The sequence below is a fragment of the Pinus tabuliformis genome, chromosome X (genome assembly GCF_031772625.1).
Source record: "Pinus tabuliformis cultivar Carrire ecotype Pingquan chromosome X, CPIR1, whole genome shotgun sequence".
Taxonomy (NCBI): Eukaryota; Viridiplantae; Streptophyta; class Pinopsida; order Pinales; family Pinaceae; genus Pinus; species Pinus tabuliformis.
The window spans coordinates 1,747,287,712-1,747,304,645 of NC_142308.1; the positions used below are offsets into that span (position 1 = coordinate 1,747,287,712).

At 36.5% G+C, this 16,934-nt stretch overlaps 1 protein-coding gene across 12 annotated transcripts; it reads left to right on the plus strand.

Moving 5' to 3' along the window:
* The first annotated feature begins 8,660 nt into the window (after positions 1-8,660).
* LOC149146781 (uncharacterized) lies at positions 8,661-16,233 on the plus strand. 12 transcript variants are annotated; one of them, XM_089448225.1, is made up of 7 exons: positions 8,661-8,852; positions 9,552-9,651; positions 9,834-9,903; positions 10,147-10,559; positions 10,666-10,763; positions 10,956-11,015; positions 11,412-11,485. In XM_089448225.1, the coding sequence occupies exons 3-6, from the start codon at positions 9,895-9,897 to the stop codon at positions 10,964-10,966; spliced, it is 531 nt and encodes a 176-aa protein (XP_089304351.1). In that variant the 5' UTR covers positions 8,661-8,852; positions 9,552-9,651; positions 9,834-9,894; the 3' UTR covers positions 10,967-11,015; positions 11,412-11,485. The 12 variants fall into 12 exon arrangements, with proteins under 12 accessions (XP_089304351.1, XP_089304347.1, XP_089304350.1 ...); XM_089448221.1 differs by having other exon boundaries at positions 9,844-9,903; XM_089448224.1 differs by lacking the exon at positions 8,661-8,852 and adding an exon at positions 8,864-9,016.
* The last annotated feature ends 701 nt before the right edge of the window (positions 16,234-16,934 follow it).

Below are 16,934 nucleotides of genomic sequence, written 5' to 3' on the forward strand. Positions count from 1 at the left end.
AGAGGAAAGCTCTTGATCCACAGAGCATTGAGTGCATATTTTTTGGATACCCTGATGGTGTGAAGAGATACTGACTCCTGATTTTGTCTACGGACAAGCTCATCATTGATCGAAGTGTCCAATTTTAGGAAAGTCTCTCGCATGCACCTCAATTGCCGCATGCCGACACCTTTTATCTACCTCATGACCGAGGTAATGACTCAGTACACTCAGATTCAGATATAGAGCAAGCAGATGCCGAGGTAGAGCATGCAGATGCAGAGACAGAGTCTTCAGATACAAATCCAGTGCATGCATATGATGATCCACATCCAAGCCCAAATCGAGCTTCTAGCAGTGAATTAACTTCCCCTATCATAAATTAGAGAACAAGGAGCTTAAGTGAGATATATGCACAAGACCACCCAGCTGCTAGAAATGGTCTTGTGGGGGATAATTCGAATCCGCAAAGGACTATCTCAGAGTTTATTGAGCCTCCTCTTGCCCTCACTGCCACTGAACCAACTCCATCCCAGCCTTGTCTTTTGGTTCAGTCTTCTGATCTACAGTCTTATGCTGAGGCTGCTGGGCATCCCTCTTGGGAGTCCGCCATGGAGGAGGAGTACAACTCCCTCCTCGAGAACCAGACCTGGGATCTGGTCCCCCTTCCTTCAGGAAGGAAACTTGTCCGATGCAAATGGGTCTATAGGACCAAGAGTGCTGTAGATGGGCAAATCACCAAATAGAAAGCCAGGCTAGTAGCCAAAGGCTTCCAGCAAGTGCATGGCATTGATTATGATGAGACCTTTTCTCCAGTAGCAAAGATGGATTCCATACACCTTGCACTTGCCATTGCGGTTGCCCAGGGGTGGGAAGTACATCAGATGGATGTGAAGAATGCCTTTCTTCATGGAGACCTATCTGAGGAGATCTACATGGAGCAGCCACATGGTTTCATTCAGGATTCATCTTTGGTCTGCAGACTGAAGAAATCTCTCTACGGCCTTAAGCAGGCCCCAAGAGCTTGGTATGCGAAGATGGATTCTTTTCTCTTATCACAAAACTTCGAAAGATGTAAGTCTGATCTGAATGTTTACATGCTCAGGACACATGATTCTCTTCTTATCTTAGTTTTGTATGTGGATGATCTCTTGATCACCGGTAGCTCGGCTTCAGCCATTGCTGCAGTCAAGAGGGCCTTGCATGATAGGTTCTTTATGACGGACATGGGTCCATTACACTTCTTTCTTGGTCTTGAGATCAGACAGGATGCCATAGGCATCAAACTCTCTCAGGCTAAGTATGCACGGGATCTCCTTGAGAGATTTCACATGAATGACTGCAAGCCAATACCGATTCCTTTTCTATCTGGGGTCCGCCTTGAGGATGGAGGTGACACTCCATTAGTTGACAGTGCTCTCTAACAACAGCTAGTGGGGAGCTTACTATACCTCACCCACTCCAGACCAGATCTCTCATATGCAGTAAGGGCAGTTTCTAGATACATGCACGTGCCGCATGAGCTACACTGGAATGCTGCCAAGCGCATCCTCCGATATGTGCAGGGCACCATCACCTTCGGGATTCACTATGCAGCAGGCACTACATTGAATCTCCTTGGCTTCAAAGATTCTGATTGGGCGGGCGACAGCATTGATCTCAAGTCTACCTTCAGATATTCACTCAGTTTAGGGTCTAGCCCTATCTATTGGACGAGCAAGAAGCAAGCTGCTATTACTCTCTCTTCAGCTAAAGCCAAGTACAGAGGAGTAGTCAACATCACCATTCAAGCTCTATGGCTACAGTACTTCCTCACTGAGTTGGGCGTCTAGTTCCACCAACTCATTGTTATCTGGTGTGACAACCAGAGCACTCTCAACTTTTGCAGGGATTTAGTATAGCGACAGTAGATGAAGCACATAGAGATCCATATGCACTACATGAGAGACTTAGTACATGATCGGGTCATTGATTTGCAGTTCTGTCCTTCAGCAGAACAGACTGCAGACATCTTCACCAAGACATTCACTGAGCAAAAGTTTCACTCTTTGCGCGATCGTCTTGGAGTGAAGGACACAGTTGCTTAGCAACTATCTTCTTCCTCTTTTCTTTCGATTACATTGTATTTTGAAAGGGGGGGCGGGGGGGGCGGTTTCCTACGAGGTTTTCCCTCTTTCCTCAATTTTAGTACAAGTTGCATTGTATTTTAGGTGACTTTTGGCCTTAGTTGCCAGGGCCCATTTTCTATTTTTCCCCATAGTGGTGTTCAGAGGGGGTGTTGGAGATACTACACACCTAGGACCCTCATTACTGACACATGTGGACACTTAGTTAGAGCATGGGACTACATGCAAGATCTTTTCTGCATGATTTACTCCTTGATTTGCTCCTCCTTTCAATCCGCAACTGGCTAGTTCTTCTGCATGATTTACTCCCTAATTTGCTCCTCCTTTCACTCTAGCTAGTTCTTCTCCATGATTTGCTCCTTGATTTGCTCCTCCTTTCACTCTGCAACTGGCTAGTTCTCTCGAGAACTTGCTGTAGGTGTTGAGTCATCTCATTGTTCACCACTATGGTGCATTACCTTGGAATCTTCACCAAGTAATGCTGTATCATGAACATTGTAACCTATTTTCTGAATCAATCATTATTTTTGTTCTTTCGATTCTTTTAGTGTTTTTGCTTTGTAAAGCTATGTGTTCAACCTTTACTACCTAGATTCATCTGTGCAAGTTTTCTAACACATTTACATCCCCGTCCCACTTGTATAAACCAGAGAAACAAAAACGTGTGTAGTGGCATTTATATTGTACAGCCAGCTAGAGATTCGAGATTAATACTATAATTATTAGAAAATAAAAATCATCATAGCAGTATACAGTAATACCATCGCAGAGGATGAAAATTAGATTTAATCGGAGGTGATATAAGCATTGATATCAGTGTCGTGGGGTGGTTTCTGAACGTCCTCTGATGATCGAAAACCAATACTTTTGCTCTTCTTCATCCACCGTTTTGCGGTTGTTGACGTCCTCAATCCATTTCTGGTCACATTCCAGCCCATAGTAACCCCCCTCTTTTGGATGAAGAACCCACCATGCTTCCTCTTTGGAAAAGTTCTGACAATCGTCGTCTTCTTCATCATCATCGGGCGTGCAAACTATTTTGTTAATATCGGGGGAAGCCTATCCATAAGACCAACGGCCCCTGAAAATTGTGAGCAATTTTTAAATTTCAGTGTTTGTTAGAGAGCAAGGGGCGCTTTAGAATAATATACGCTAAGAAGTTACCTGGAAGAGAAGTTCGGTGGAGAAATGGGCACTTGTGGATTCCTGCTCAGGCTGGCCTGCACGATCATACTTATAAACGTTATCATCTCCATTGAATTGAATTGCGTGCTCCTCCAGGGCGTGTGGCAAAACTGCAATTATATGGGGCGAAATGATAAGAAGGGGGCGCAGTATTTATTGTGTTGGATATTGAAGATAACTGAAGTATCCGTTCCTCCCCGAACAGAATAACGTCACTTTTGACTAACGTTCGTAATCAACTAACTGACTCGCTGTGGCAATTTAATGAAAGCTTATCTAGCTGACGTTGTTTTGGCTGTTGATAACGTTAAAAAAGAGTTTCCGATGGCTGGTTTAGTAGATTACGTGAAGGAGGGGAACAATTTTATTTTAATGTTATGCTTAGATAAAAAATTGGCATACAAGGGATGTTATGGTTACATATAAAAGTGGTATATAATATTTTATTGTTTGTGAGATAAAGAGATTAATATTTTTTTATTCGTGGTTTATTGATATTGGTTGGTAATATAGATTAACCTTAAAATTAGATACTTATTCTCAATTTTTAGGGTTTAAATAAAAAATTAATATAATTTGTAGAGTAATTTAATTTCGACAAGAATTTCCAGCGAAAATCACATAGAAAAAATTTTGTCGACGAGAACCGCTAGTTTAACTATGAAGAGTATAAACATAATTTATTCAAAGAAGTTAATGCGGTTAATAATTTTTTTATTAAAATAAATGTAAATAGACAATTTTATAATTATAAATATATATTAGAATAAGCGAGTTAATATACTATAACCATAAAATAATTAAAATAATAGAGAATAGTTAATTATATTTTAAATAATATACAAATTATATTTTAATAAGGGACATTTAAATCTTAATTTAAATTAAGTAAATAAATTAATTAATTAGTTATCAAAGATGTTATATAAATATTAGTTAGTTGTATAAGTTAAAAATAGAATAATCTATAAATAGTTAATTCTATTTTAAATATAACCAAAAAGGACATATATTTATAAATATATATTAAAATAAATAGATTAGTTTTATATTCATAGTCAAAACATATCCCGACATAAAAATATTAGAGAATTACAATATTAATTAATAGTTTATTAATGATAAAAAATAGTATATTCGTTTTAAATTAATTATTAAAAAATAATTAAAAAAAATAAGAACATATTAATTTTAATTTTATAGTCAAAGAGTTTAAATATATAAATATTAGAGAATTCAAGTATTAGAAAAAATTACAAAATTAAAAATTAAAATATTAACTTTAATTTAATAGTCAAAGAGTTTAAATATATAAATATTAGAGAATTCAAGTATTAGAAAAAATTACCGTATTAAAAAAAAAAAAAGATTACTTAAAGGAGAAAACCACTAGGAGGAGAGCAGTGACTGATCTTCTAGGCATCCTCTCTATTGAGATTCTTCGGCCTCTAGCAATCACACTAGCTTCTTCCATGCAGACATGATGATTGGTTTTCTCCACATGCTTTGCTAAAACGGAAGACTTGGTTCTCATATGCTTTAGGTCAGCGGCGTGCTCACTAATCCTTTGATTAATAGAGCCACCGATCTTACTGATATATCTATAGGAGGTTCCACAAGAACAAGGAATAATATAAACACCTTCCATGTTCTTGGAGTCAATACGATCTTTCACAAATCTGAGCGACAATTATTAAAATATGATTGTTATAAAATAAAAATATATCTTGTTTTCATAATAATTTATCTGTTGGTTGTATGAAATCTTTTTGTATATGAGATAAAGATTCATCTTGGCATATGATTTGAATATAAGTACTCTACACTTCTGATTTTTACATAATTTGAATATAAACCCATACTCTTGATTATTAAACTCACTCAAAACTATTACCTTTTACACTCATTCAAAAGGGATTGTCCGAGATGTTAATTTTCAGTTATGTTCAGAAGCATTTAAGGGTTATGGATTATCCGAGATGTGAATTTTCAGTTATGTTTGTGCAAATCAAAAGATTGAACGAGAACAGAAAGCCGGCATCGACATATGCTATCCAATAATAATAGGCAACTAATCACATGCGTATTAAGAACAACCTTTAAAAAAAATTGCATTGAAACTCGGGATTGCAGCAACTGCACTTTTTGGGAATAGAAGGGTCTGTCAAGATTGGCCTGGAGGGTTGATTTTCGGACGCGGGGCCGACCGTTGCATCGCATGTTATTTTGAACGTAGTTTAATTACGGTTTTTTTTTAAATTTATAGAATTTTTGGTTATATTTTGAGAAAATTTACATGGATTTTTGTAAAGGTACTTTACACATTTTTGATGGTGCTGAATCTATTTCCACCATAAAAACATGATTCAAATACTGTTTCTAAAAAAAATTTAAAATTATTTTACCCAGATTCCAATCACTTTTACCATAAAATTTAATTAGTAAATTATTTGTTATTGAATTATTGATTTGTTAAATACCATTTACAAAGTACAAAATCATTAATAATTTTTTTGAAATTGTGAAATCCAATTAAAAAGATGTAAAAAGGTCAATTTTTTTTGAAATTGTGAAGTCGAATTATAAAGGGAGTTGTCTATAATGCGACTTTTTGGAGATTCCAGTGACGGCGGAAGAAATTGAGGCTAAATCTTGATTTGCTGCAGTTAAAATGTTTTTTAACTTCATATTTGGATTCAGCACCCTGGAAAATCCCTGGGACGGTTTCATTGTGCAGAAACTAGCTATCAAACTTGCGATTCCAATAAATTCTTGCCGGATTTCGACCGGAAAAACCTGCCGGAAAAGCTTTCAAAAAATCAAATTTAAATTCGTTTTCAAATTCCAACCGTGCCCGTGAAGCAAGCAAGTGCAATCCGTATTGATTTTGGAGATATCTGAAACTTTAAGTACTCTTGTGTAGGCGGCCATTTAACAGTAGATGGATGTGATTGGTACCAGATTTTATTTCATTCTCATCTTTCATATATTCTTTCTTATTCGAGAATCTCTTCCAACGGATCGAACCCACTTTAAACAACGTTAAAAAAAAAAACGAACGGAAAAGCTTTTTTGAAAAATTGGAACAAGGTTGGCAAAAGGTCGTACCAGCTATAACATTGATATCAAAAGTACAATCTAAGAGTATCTACCTTTTTAACTTCTACAATGTGACAATATATCATCTATAGAAATTAAACCAAGAGCAGAAGGCAATAAGCTATCCACTCAACTACTAAAACTATAAACCTTAAAAAGAGACCCTAAAAAAAGCGTATTAAGTTTCAAATTTCTTGGTAACACTTATCAAGAATGTCTATATTTATTCTAAGGTTAAGACTAAAAATTGAAATTTGAGTAATTAGTGAAATTGAAGAAATCGGATTAAAGATCAAAATTCTATGGAGATTACCAAGCAACGTCAATTTAATGGGTAGGAGTGGTTAATAAGGTGGGTAATTTCAATGCTCTTCAAAAGATGAAATGCAAACATAGAGTAAAAGGTAAGAAAATTCATTTATTAACATAGAGTAAAAGGTAAGAAAATTCATCTCCTAATAAGAAGAATAATTTATCATGAATTAATATTTAATAAGTAAAAGTGAGATTTTATGCAAATAAAGAAATTTTGTTAGGTAGGATTAACTAATGGTTCAAAATGATAATATTAAGCCATGACTAAATCATCTTGTTAGCAAGAATTTAGGTATTTTAATGATTAAAGGTGGTGGTATTTTCTTGAGTGAAAACTAAGGAATATGGTTAGGTTTTCCTAAAATCGATGAGAATTTTGGAATTGTTGGGAGTGGCAAGGTGGTAAACATGTGAGTGATTAGAAGTTGAGGAAATCCATAAGTGAAGAAAATTTGATAGAAAAGACAAGGGGAGTCAATATTTGATGTTAGGTTTATGGTGTCTTATGTGAGGGTATTAAAAAATATAATAGCCAAAACTCAAGGAAAGTAAAGCAAAAGACATTAGAGAATAGTGTCTAGGAAAACCTGAGATGGGAAAGGTTTTGAGTGCTATAATAGGCAACTCATATTTTGAGAGTAAGTAGAATAAGCACCAACTCAACAATATTTTCCAAAATTATGGAGCTAAGTGTCAAAAACAAGGGCAAGACCTTAATGAAGGAGAGTCAAAAAAAGGGGTATGGGATTCCAAGTGAGTTATTGATTGATTCCTGAGGAATTTGTAGAGTAAATGAAAATGTTATGAAATAATATAGGTTTCTCTTCTCTTAGGGAGGATGACTTCTTAATCCTCAAGATTTTTTTTTCTTTTTCTAAGTTTACGCTAAAACATTGCAAGAAGCTCATTTGCCTTAGAAGCATTCCAAATTTATATATCAAAACACCCTTCTATATAGAACCTATGATCATGTCTTTAATATTTTCTCAATGGAGGGCTCAATAGAATGAGAGAAAATAGGACCTTGTGCAATTTTAATCTCATACACATCCCAAGGATAATGGAATATTATAACACAAACCTTGGAGTGAAGTTTCTAAGAGAACTTAACTTCATTTCTTCAAGAGAGTGGAGACCTAAAAGGGGGATAAGTTAGGGAAGTCACAAAACAATGGTGGTGGAATTATAGAAAACTAACATATTCTAAGGGAAGTTCAAAACCGTAAATCTAAAGGGTTTATTTTTCGAAAAATTCGTTCGAAAAATTGGAACATGTTCACAAAAGTTCGTTCGAAAAATTGGAACATGTTCACAAAAGGTATTGTCAATCATAACATTTAGTCATATCAAAAGTACAAACTGAGAGCATTTTCCTTTTAACTTATTACAATATGACAATATATCATCTATGAAAATTAAACCAATTGAAGACCCCAAACAATCCACTTAACTACAGTTGAAACTATAAACCTTAAAAAAAAATTAGCTTACATTTCAAATTTCTGGGTAACACTTTGCATGAGGAATGTCTAGACCTGCTTAATACCAAAGATTGAAATTTGAGTAGTTGGTGAAATTCAAGAGGTGGGGTTAAAGTTCAAAATTCTAGTGAGATTACTAGGCAACATTAATTTAACGGATTTTGTGTAAGGGTGCTCAACTAGGCAAATTCAAGAGATGGGGTTAAAGATCAAAATTCTATTGAGATTACTAGGCAACATTAATTTAACGGATTTTGTGTAAGGGTGCTCAACTAGGAAAATTCAATGCTAAGACTCAAAGGATGAAATGCAAACATAGATCGGAAGGTAAGACAATTCATCAAGCAAAAGGAAGGATAATTACGCCGTAAGGCGTTCCCTCTGAGAGGAACTCCCCTCCGTGCCGCGGTGTCTCGTTATGAACCCTTAGATCAATTGTTAGACGATGGAATAAACTCCAGCCATTAGATCATCAGCCTTTTTAGAAACCAAGCGTCAGCGAAGAGAGGCAAAGCGTCTGTGGATGGATGAGAGAGGACAGCAATCTGAGGCGCCTCGATCCCCTTCGATCTGAACATCAGGGAGCTCTATGAAGCGGATCATGTCCCTTGACGAAGATGGCAGGGTGTGGTGAGGAGAGCCGTCCATCCATTCGGCGGTGAAGAAGGTAACAGAAAAGCCATGGTACACAGTTTGGAGGATCTGCTAGCTTGACATTTTTTCCAAGCCATAAACAGATCTCGTGTGGATCCTTCTGGAATTGTATCCGAAACAGAGCGGATGCAGATCCACAGAAACACTATTCTTGGATCCGATCCAGTAACATAGATGGTGGGACGCCATACATGCCACATGCATATAAAGTTAAATTGTTGTGGGACTTGTAATTATGGGCTGTTTACTTTAAATGCAGGCCTCCAGTCTAGCGTCTAATTCAATCAGTTAACATTGTAGAACAATTTTTGAGTAAATGCATGTATTAAGGCATCTTTCAGACTTTGCATTTGAAGCATACAATGCAAAGTGCTCCTAAACTCTGCATTTGAAGCACACAAGACAGTATAATCAACCAACCATCTTGCTCTATATATATTCCAGAAGATGCTCATGCAAAGCCTCGTGGGAAATCCCCCTTGTTCATGATTGAAATATGGGCAAATGTTTTCTAACACTTACACTTGGAAACTCATAAAAATGAAAATTCTCAGAAAAACATTGCTTTTATGTCCATGTTTGTGCTTCTTTATTCAGAAGATTAAGGTGTGTTTGTCATTTGTTGAAATAATGCTATTATGCATGTTTGTTTGCTTATGTTCTCTTTTAGTCGTTTTTAGGTTTGGGCTAATTTATAAGTCTGTGCTTTCAGATTTCTTGTCAGCAAACTATGTTCTGCAGATGTAAAGGACTTGACATATCAGCAGAAGCTAGCGTTTTGGATCAACATTTACAATGCCTGCATGATGCATGTATGATACTAACATTCCCCCTGGTTTGCATGTATAGTTTCTGTTTATTGTTATCTAAACAAACTCATTCAACTTTTTAAGTGGTTCTCCCAGTCTTCATTTATTGCTTTCTAAACAACTGATCTTCACTCTAGGATGCATCTTCCTGTGACTAATACAATTTTTTGAACTTTTACGCTTAGAGAACTTCAGGCCTTCCTTGAACACGGAATACCAGGCACACCTCAGAAGGTTGTTTCGGTAATGCGCAAGGTATGACATTGCCAAATATGAGAATGCAATCAATCGACTTTATTGCTCATTTCTTACCACAGTAGCTGTCTGTATCAGAGTGCAAACATTGAAGGAAGAGTATAGTTTTTTTTTCCAAGAAAAGAATTATGAATTCATTTCAAGTAAAAAATAAGTTACATTTCTTATGTGCACCTGCACTTTCAGAATATCGTATGAGTAGATATTGATTCAATTTATGTATGATATTATAACATTTGCCAGACAGAGCATACTCTAGTGAATACTCATTTTGGACCAACGAAACTACCATCCCTGAATATTTTTGAAGAGGGGAAAAGCACACAACCAAACAAGCTTTCTGAAGAGATTGTGAAGTGTTTGATGAGTATTTTTTTGAAGCTAACAAGACCATCGTTGGCAACCAATAAGGAGACATCGTCAACAGTTTCACGGTTGACTTTTTCAAGGTCAAAGAGTTATGGCTCGAGAAGCCCTTTGAGCCGTAAAATACCTACAGAATGTTCAGAAGAAATGCATTTCAAAGATCCTTATGGTGTTTGTTCTGAATCAATCCTGAGAGATATTGGTCCATACAAACATTTCCATGATATCACTGCACACTCATTTGACTTGGGTCGGCTACCAAGTTGTGCTTCTTTATTCAGAAGATTAAGGTGTGTTTGTCATTTGTTGAAATAATGCTATTATGCATGTTTGTTTGCTTATGTTCTCTTTTAGTCGTTTTTAGGTTTGGGCTAATTTATAAGTCTGTGCTTTCAGATTTCTTGTCAGAAAACTATGTTCTGCAGATGTAAAGTGCTTGACATCAGCAGAAGCTAGCGTTTTGGATCAACATTTACAATGCCTGCATGATGCATGTATGATACTAACATTCCCCCTGGTTTGCATGTATAGTTTCTGTTTATTGTTATCTAAACAAACTCATTCAACTTTTTAAGTGGTTCTCCCAGTCTTCATTTATTGCTTTCTAAACAACTGATCTTCACTCTAGGATGCATCTTCCTGTGACTAATACAATTTTTTGAACTTTTACGCTTAGAGAACTTCAGGCCTTCCTTGAACACGGAATACCAGGCACACCTCAGAAGGTTGTTTCGGTAATGCGCAAGGTATGACATTGCCAAATATGAGAATGCAATCAATCGACTTTATTGCTCATTTCTTACCACAGTAGCTGTCTGTATCAGAGTGCAAACATTGAAGGAACTTTCTGTAACTTATATAATGACAGGTTGCCCTGCTTCTACAATGATAATAAGATTATCAAAGAACTTGTGGAATTTCCTATCGACATTATTTTGCAGTTATTTAATTTCTGTGTGTACTGTATTGGAGGGTTACACGCAGTCCTTAATGTGGGAGGGCAATTGATGAATGCATTGGCTATTGAACATTTCATACTTCGAACACCCTTTCACTCTAATAATTTTCCTTTCCAGGGAAGATATTTCAAATTCTTCCAACTTATGTATCTAACTGACCTTTCTGTGTTGACTGAATGCCAGGCCTATTGGAAAAATGGAAAATCTGACGAGGAGGCTATGATGCGGGCTGTTTATGGTTTAGAGTGTTCTGAGCCATTGATTACGTTTGCATTGTGTTGTGGAAGTTGGTCCTCTCCTGCTGTAAGTAGTAGATCTGCACTTGGGCTTATGTGCATGTGTCGTGAATAAATCTGCCTAATAGTTCTATAAATGAGTTATTGAAATTTGAAATCAAAGTATCAACCATGGTTTTCTGCTGGAGCCCTAAGCTTTGAAACGCAAAATTAAAATCAAACTAATAGCCAACACATAAAGAAAAACAGTGGTCTAAGTTGCATGGAAATGATGGATCTGTCAGAGTTTTTGAAAAGTCAGGATCTGGATGTGGGGAAATGGGGTGTGTGTGAGAGAGAGAGTGAATCATAAACATAGAAAATTCATATCTCTGAAAACACTATGTTCGAAATTGATTATTGTTCTCAAATATATATATATATGATAAACATAGAAAATTCAAAATCTTTGAAAACGTTATGCTCTGGATTTTTCTCACAAACTCAGAAATGCAGACTGCTACAAAATCTCAGATTTGTATGTTCTAGGATGGGAGGATGGTCTATTTTGTAGGGAGAAATTATGGTTTTAGGGCCCTGCACTCTGCCATTTTTAATTTTAATTTTATGTTTCTTTGTGATTTTTAAAATATGTTCTTTTTGTTGGAGGATCTGCTAGCTTGACATTTTTTCCAAGCCATAAACAGATCTCGTGTGGATCCTTCTGGAAATGTATCCGAAACAAAGCTGGATGCAGATCCACAGAAACACTATTCTTGGATCCGATCCAGTAACATAGATGGTGGGACGCCATACATGCCACATGCATATAAAGTTAAATTGTTGTGGGACTTGTAATTATGGGCTGTTTACTTTAAATGCAGGCCTCCAGTCTAGCGTCTAATTCAATCAGTTAACATTGTAGAACAATTTTTGAGTAAATGCATGTATTAAGGCATCTTTCAGACTTTGCATTTGAAGCATACAATGCAAAGTGCTCCTAAACTCTGCATTTGAAGCACACAAGACAGTATAATCAACCAACCATCTTGCTCTATATATATTCCAGAAGATGCTCATGCAAAGCCTCGTGGGAAATCCCCCTTGTTCATGATTGAAATATGGGCAAATGTTTTCTAACACTTACACTTGGAAACTCATAAAAATGAAAATTCTCAGAAAAACATTGCTTTTATGTTCATTTTTGTGCTTCTTTATTCAGAAGATTAAGGTGTGTTTGTCATTTGTTGAAATAATGCTATTATGCATGTTTGTTTGCTTATGTTCTCTTTTAGTCGTTTTTAGGTTTGGGCTAATTTATAAGTCTGTGCTTTCAGATTTCTTGTCAGCAAACTATGTTCTGCAGATGTAAAGGGTTTGACATATCAGCAGAAGCTAGCGTTTTGGATCAACATTTACAATGCCTGCATGATGCATGTATGATACTAACATTCCCCCTGGTTTGCATGTATAGTTTCTGTTTATTGTTATCTAAACAAACTCATTCAACTTTTTAAGTGGTTCTCCCAGTCTTCATTTATTGCTTTCTAAACAACTGATCTTCACTCTAGGATGCATCTTCCTGTGACTAATACAATTTTTTGAACTTTTACGCTTAGAGAAATTCAGGCCTTCCTTGAACACGGAATACCAGGCACACCTCAGAAGGTTGTTTCGGTAATGCGCAAGGTATGACATTGCCAAATATGAGAATGCAATCAATCGACTTTATTGCTCATTTCTTACCACAGTAGCTGTCTGTATCAGAGTGCAAACATTGAAGGAACTTTCTGTAACTTATATAATGACAGGTTGCCCTGCTTCTACAATGATAATAAGATTATCAAAGAACTTGTGGAATTTCCTATCGACATTATTTTGCAGTTATTTAATTTCTGTGTGTACTGTGATTGGAGGGTTACAGGCAGTCCTTAATGTGGGAGGGCAATTGATGAATGCATTGGCCATTGAACATTTCATACTTCGAACACCCTTTCACTCTAATAATTTCCCTTTCCAGGGAAGATATTTCAAATTCTTCCAACTTATGTATCTAACTGACCTTTCTGTGTTGACTGAATGCCAGTCCTATTGGAAAAATGGAAAATCTGACGAGGAGGCTATGATGCGGGCTGTTTATGGTTTAGAGTGTTTTGAGCCATTGATTACGTTTGCATTGTGTTGTGGAAGTTGGTCCTCTCCTGCTGTAAGTAGTAGATCTGCACTTGGGCTTATGTGCATGTGTCGTGAATAAATCTGCCTAATAGTTCTATAAATGAGTTATTGAAATTTGAAATCAAAATATCAAACATGGTTTTCTGCTGGAGCCCTAAGCTTTGAAACGCAAAATTAAAATCAAACTAATAGCCAACACATAAAGAAAAACAGTGGTCTAAGTTGCATGGAAATGATGGATCTGTCAGAGTTTTTGAAAAGTCAGGATCTGGATGTGGGGAAATGGGGTGTGTGTGAGAGAGAGTGAATCATAAACATAGAAAATTCAGATCTCTGAAAACATTATGTTCGAAATTGATTATTGTTCTCAAATATATATATATATATATATATATAGATATATAAACATAGAAAATTCAGAATCTTTGAAAACGTTATGCTCTGGATTTTTCTCACAAACTCGGAAATGCAGACTGCTACAAAATCTCAGATTTGTATGTTCTAGGATGGGAGGATGGTCTATTTTGTAGGGAGAAATTATGGTTTTAGGGCCCTGCACTCTGCCATTTTTAATTTTAATTTTATGTTTCTTTGTGATTTTTAAAATATGTTCTTTTTGTTGGAGGATCTGCTAGCTTGACATTTTTTCCAAGCCATAAACAGATCTCGTGTGGATCCTTCTGGAAATGTATCCGAAACAGAGCTGGATGCAGATCCACAGAAACACTATTCTTGGATCCGATCCAGTAACATAGATGGTGGGACGCCATACATGCCGCATGCATATAAAGTTAAATTGTTGTGAGACTTGTAATTATGGGCTGTTTACTTTAAATGCAGGCCTCCAGTCTAGCGTCTAATTCAATCAGTTAACATTGTAGAACAATTTTTGAGTAAATGCATGTATTAAGGCATCTTTCAGACTTTGCATTTGAAGCATACAATGCAAAGTGCTCCTAAACTCTGCATTTGAAGCACACAAGACAGTATAATCAACCAACCATCTTGCTCTATATATATTCCAGAAGATGCTCATGCAAAGCCTCGTGGGAAATCCCCCTTGTTCATGATTGAAATATGGGCAAATGTTTTCTAACACTTACACTTGGAAACTCATAAAAATGAAAATTCTCAGAAAAACATTGCTTTTATGTCCATGTTTGTATGCTTTTTACAAGGATTTCCAAAAATAGGTGTTCACATCTCTGAATCTTTGGTTTTGTCAATGGACAGGTGCGGGTATATACATCTAATAAGGTGGAAACGGAATTGGAAGCAGCCAAAAGGGAATATTTGTTGGCTGCTATTGGTGTTACTGCTGAGAGGAAGGTCCTTATTCCAAAACTGTTAGATTGGTATATGTGGGATTTTGCAAAGGATAAAAAATCCTTGTTAGAGTGGATATGTGAGCAATTACCGATCTCTTCAAGAGCTACTGTGGAGGAATGCTTGAAAGGAAAGACAGATGAATGTGTTTCACAGGTGACAGAAGTAATGCCATATGAATTTGCTTTCCGATATCTTCTACCCTTGTAATTACATACATACACAGAGTCGTACATTACAATGTGGGGCCAAAATTTTATTTGAATTTGTAAATATCCTTACTATAATTAGTCAGGATATTGAAAATATGGCTGACTGTGAAATTGTATTATATTAAAATAATTGTTGTTTCTTCTTTACTGCGATAATCATAAATCTGCAAAGGTGCAGAGTCTACATGGTAGATGCAAATTCTCCTGATCCTGTTATACGGGCAGCCTGAAGAATTCTTTGGTTTGAAACTGCTTATGCTGAAGTTAAGGTCCTGTTTGATGGTCTGGCGGTGGATCAGAAATGTTTACAAGTAAAAAGCTTTGGTTTTATCTTTCAGCTGGTTCTCTGCTCTTATTTCCTTGTTCTGCTCTTATTTCCTTGTTCTTCGTGACTTTAGGCGTTCAAGCCCTATCAGATACCCTAATCAGTTTTCCTGTATTTGAAATGCAACGCAGGACGTTGGGACCTGGAGCTGGCTCAACCTGCTTGGTAGGGCAACGTGTCTACAGTGGCGGAGTTTCCAATTATGGGTAAGAACTTTCCCTAGTTGGAGGGGAAACTTAAAGCGTGGCTATGGCTCTCTGCATCTATGGGATGCCTGTTTCGTAGCCAAAAAGCTCAATTTAGAAGAGGGTTAGAGCTTTTAATGGGTTTTTTCCCAAATGTAAATAAATTTTGCTATGACGATGTGATTATCATTTCAGATATTACCCAGAGCTTATTCTGCTCTGAAATTATGTAGTTTCCTGTTATTCTCTTTTGTGACGATGAAGGTTTATAGAGCTGTGCCGGTTAATTATTCTGCGGTTTGATATGGCTACCATGGCCAGCAGTCGACGGCACCATTTGCTTAAATTTGTTTTTGAATCTTTGCTAAATATGTATACCCAGTTCGGGGTTTGCGTCTTCGGTTATATCTTCAGAAAATAATGTGATGTATACTCAATTCCTTGCTTACTTGTGTTTGCCCGTATGTTATATCGTTTACATATTTCAAGGAGTTGTCTACGTTATAAAGAGTTATAAATCTTCGATTTGGATATGTGGTATCGGCCAACCTGATCTCCGTTTAATAATTGCAGCTTGTTTACCAGTTACATACGTTTAACATTACCTACTGTATGTTCTTTTCCTTTGTAATTGCGGGGTCTGCTACCCAGTGTCATTATAGCCTGGCCTCCTCAGTTTCCAAGTTTCTTCCGGGAGCTTATGATCCACTCCCAACCTCCAGGGTTCATCATTTTGTGCTGTTATTGCCGCCAATGGAAGATCGGGTCGAGTTGCAGAGGCAGAGAAGATGTTTGAAAAGATGGTTAACGCAGGTGTGGAGCTAGATGTTTTTGTTTATGGTGCCTTGATAAATGCATTTGCTGAAGCTGGATGTGTGGAAGAAGCTGTACGTTACTTTCAAATAATGCAAAATGCTGGTTTTGTAGGCAACTCTGTGGTGTATAGTTCTTTGATTAAGGTTTATAGTAAACGTGGTTTTTTGAAGGAAGCACAAGAAACATACAAACGCATACAAAAATTGGGTGTTGAACCAGATGCCTTTTTATTAGGCTGTATGCTTGACCTTTATGCTCGCACTGATATGGTGACTGAAGCACAAGAAGTATTCAAAGTCTTGAAGGAAAAGCAGTAGGCAAATGAATTTTCTTTTTCCATGATGTTGTCCTTATACAAAAAGAATGGAAGGCTTAATGAAGCCACTGAAATTGCAAAGGAAATGTTAGAATCTGGATTTCTTACTAACGTTCTTTCTTTTAATAGCGTCATT

What these genes read in the sequence shown, in the direction of transcription:
- LOC149146781 (XM_089448215.1), top strand. Translation starts at nt 13,248, where the DNA reads ATGACAGGTTGCCCTGCTTCTACAATGATAATAAGATTATCAAAGAAC. An exon ending in GAAGTTGGTCCTCTCCTGCT is followed by an intron (nt 13,650 to 14,851) that starts GTAAGTAGTAGA and finishes GTCAATGGACAG; the next exon opens with GTGCGGGTATATACATCTAA.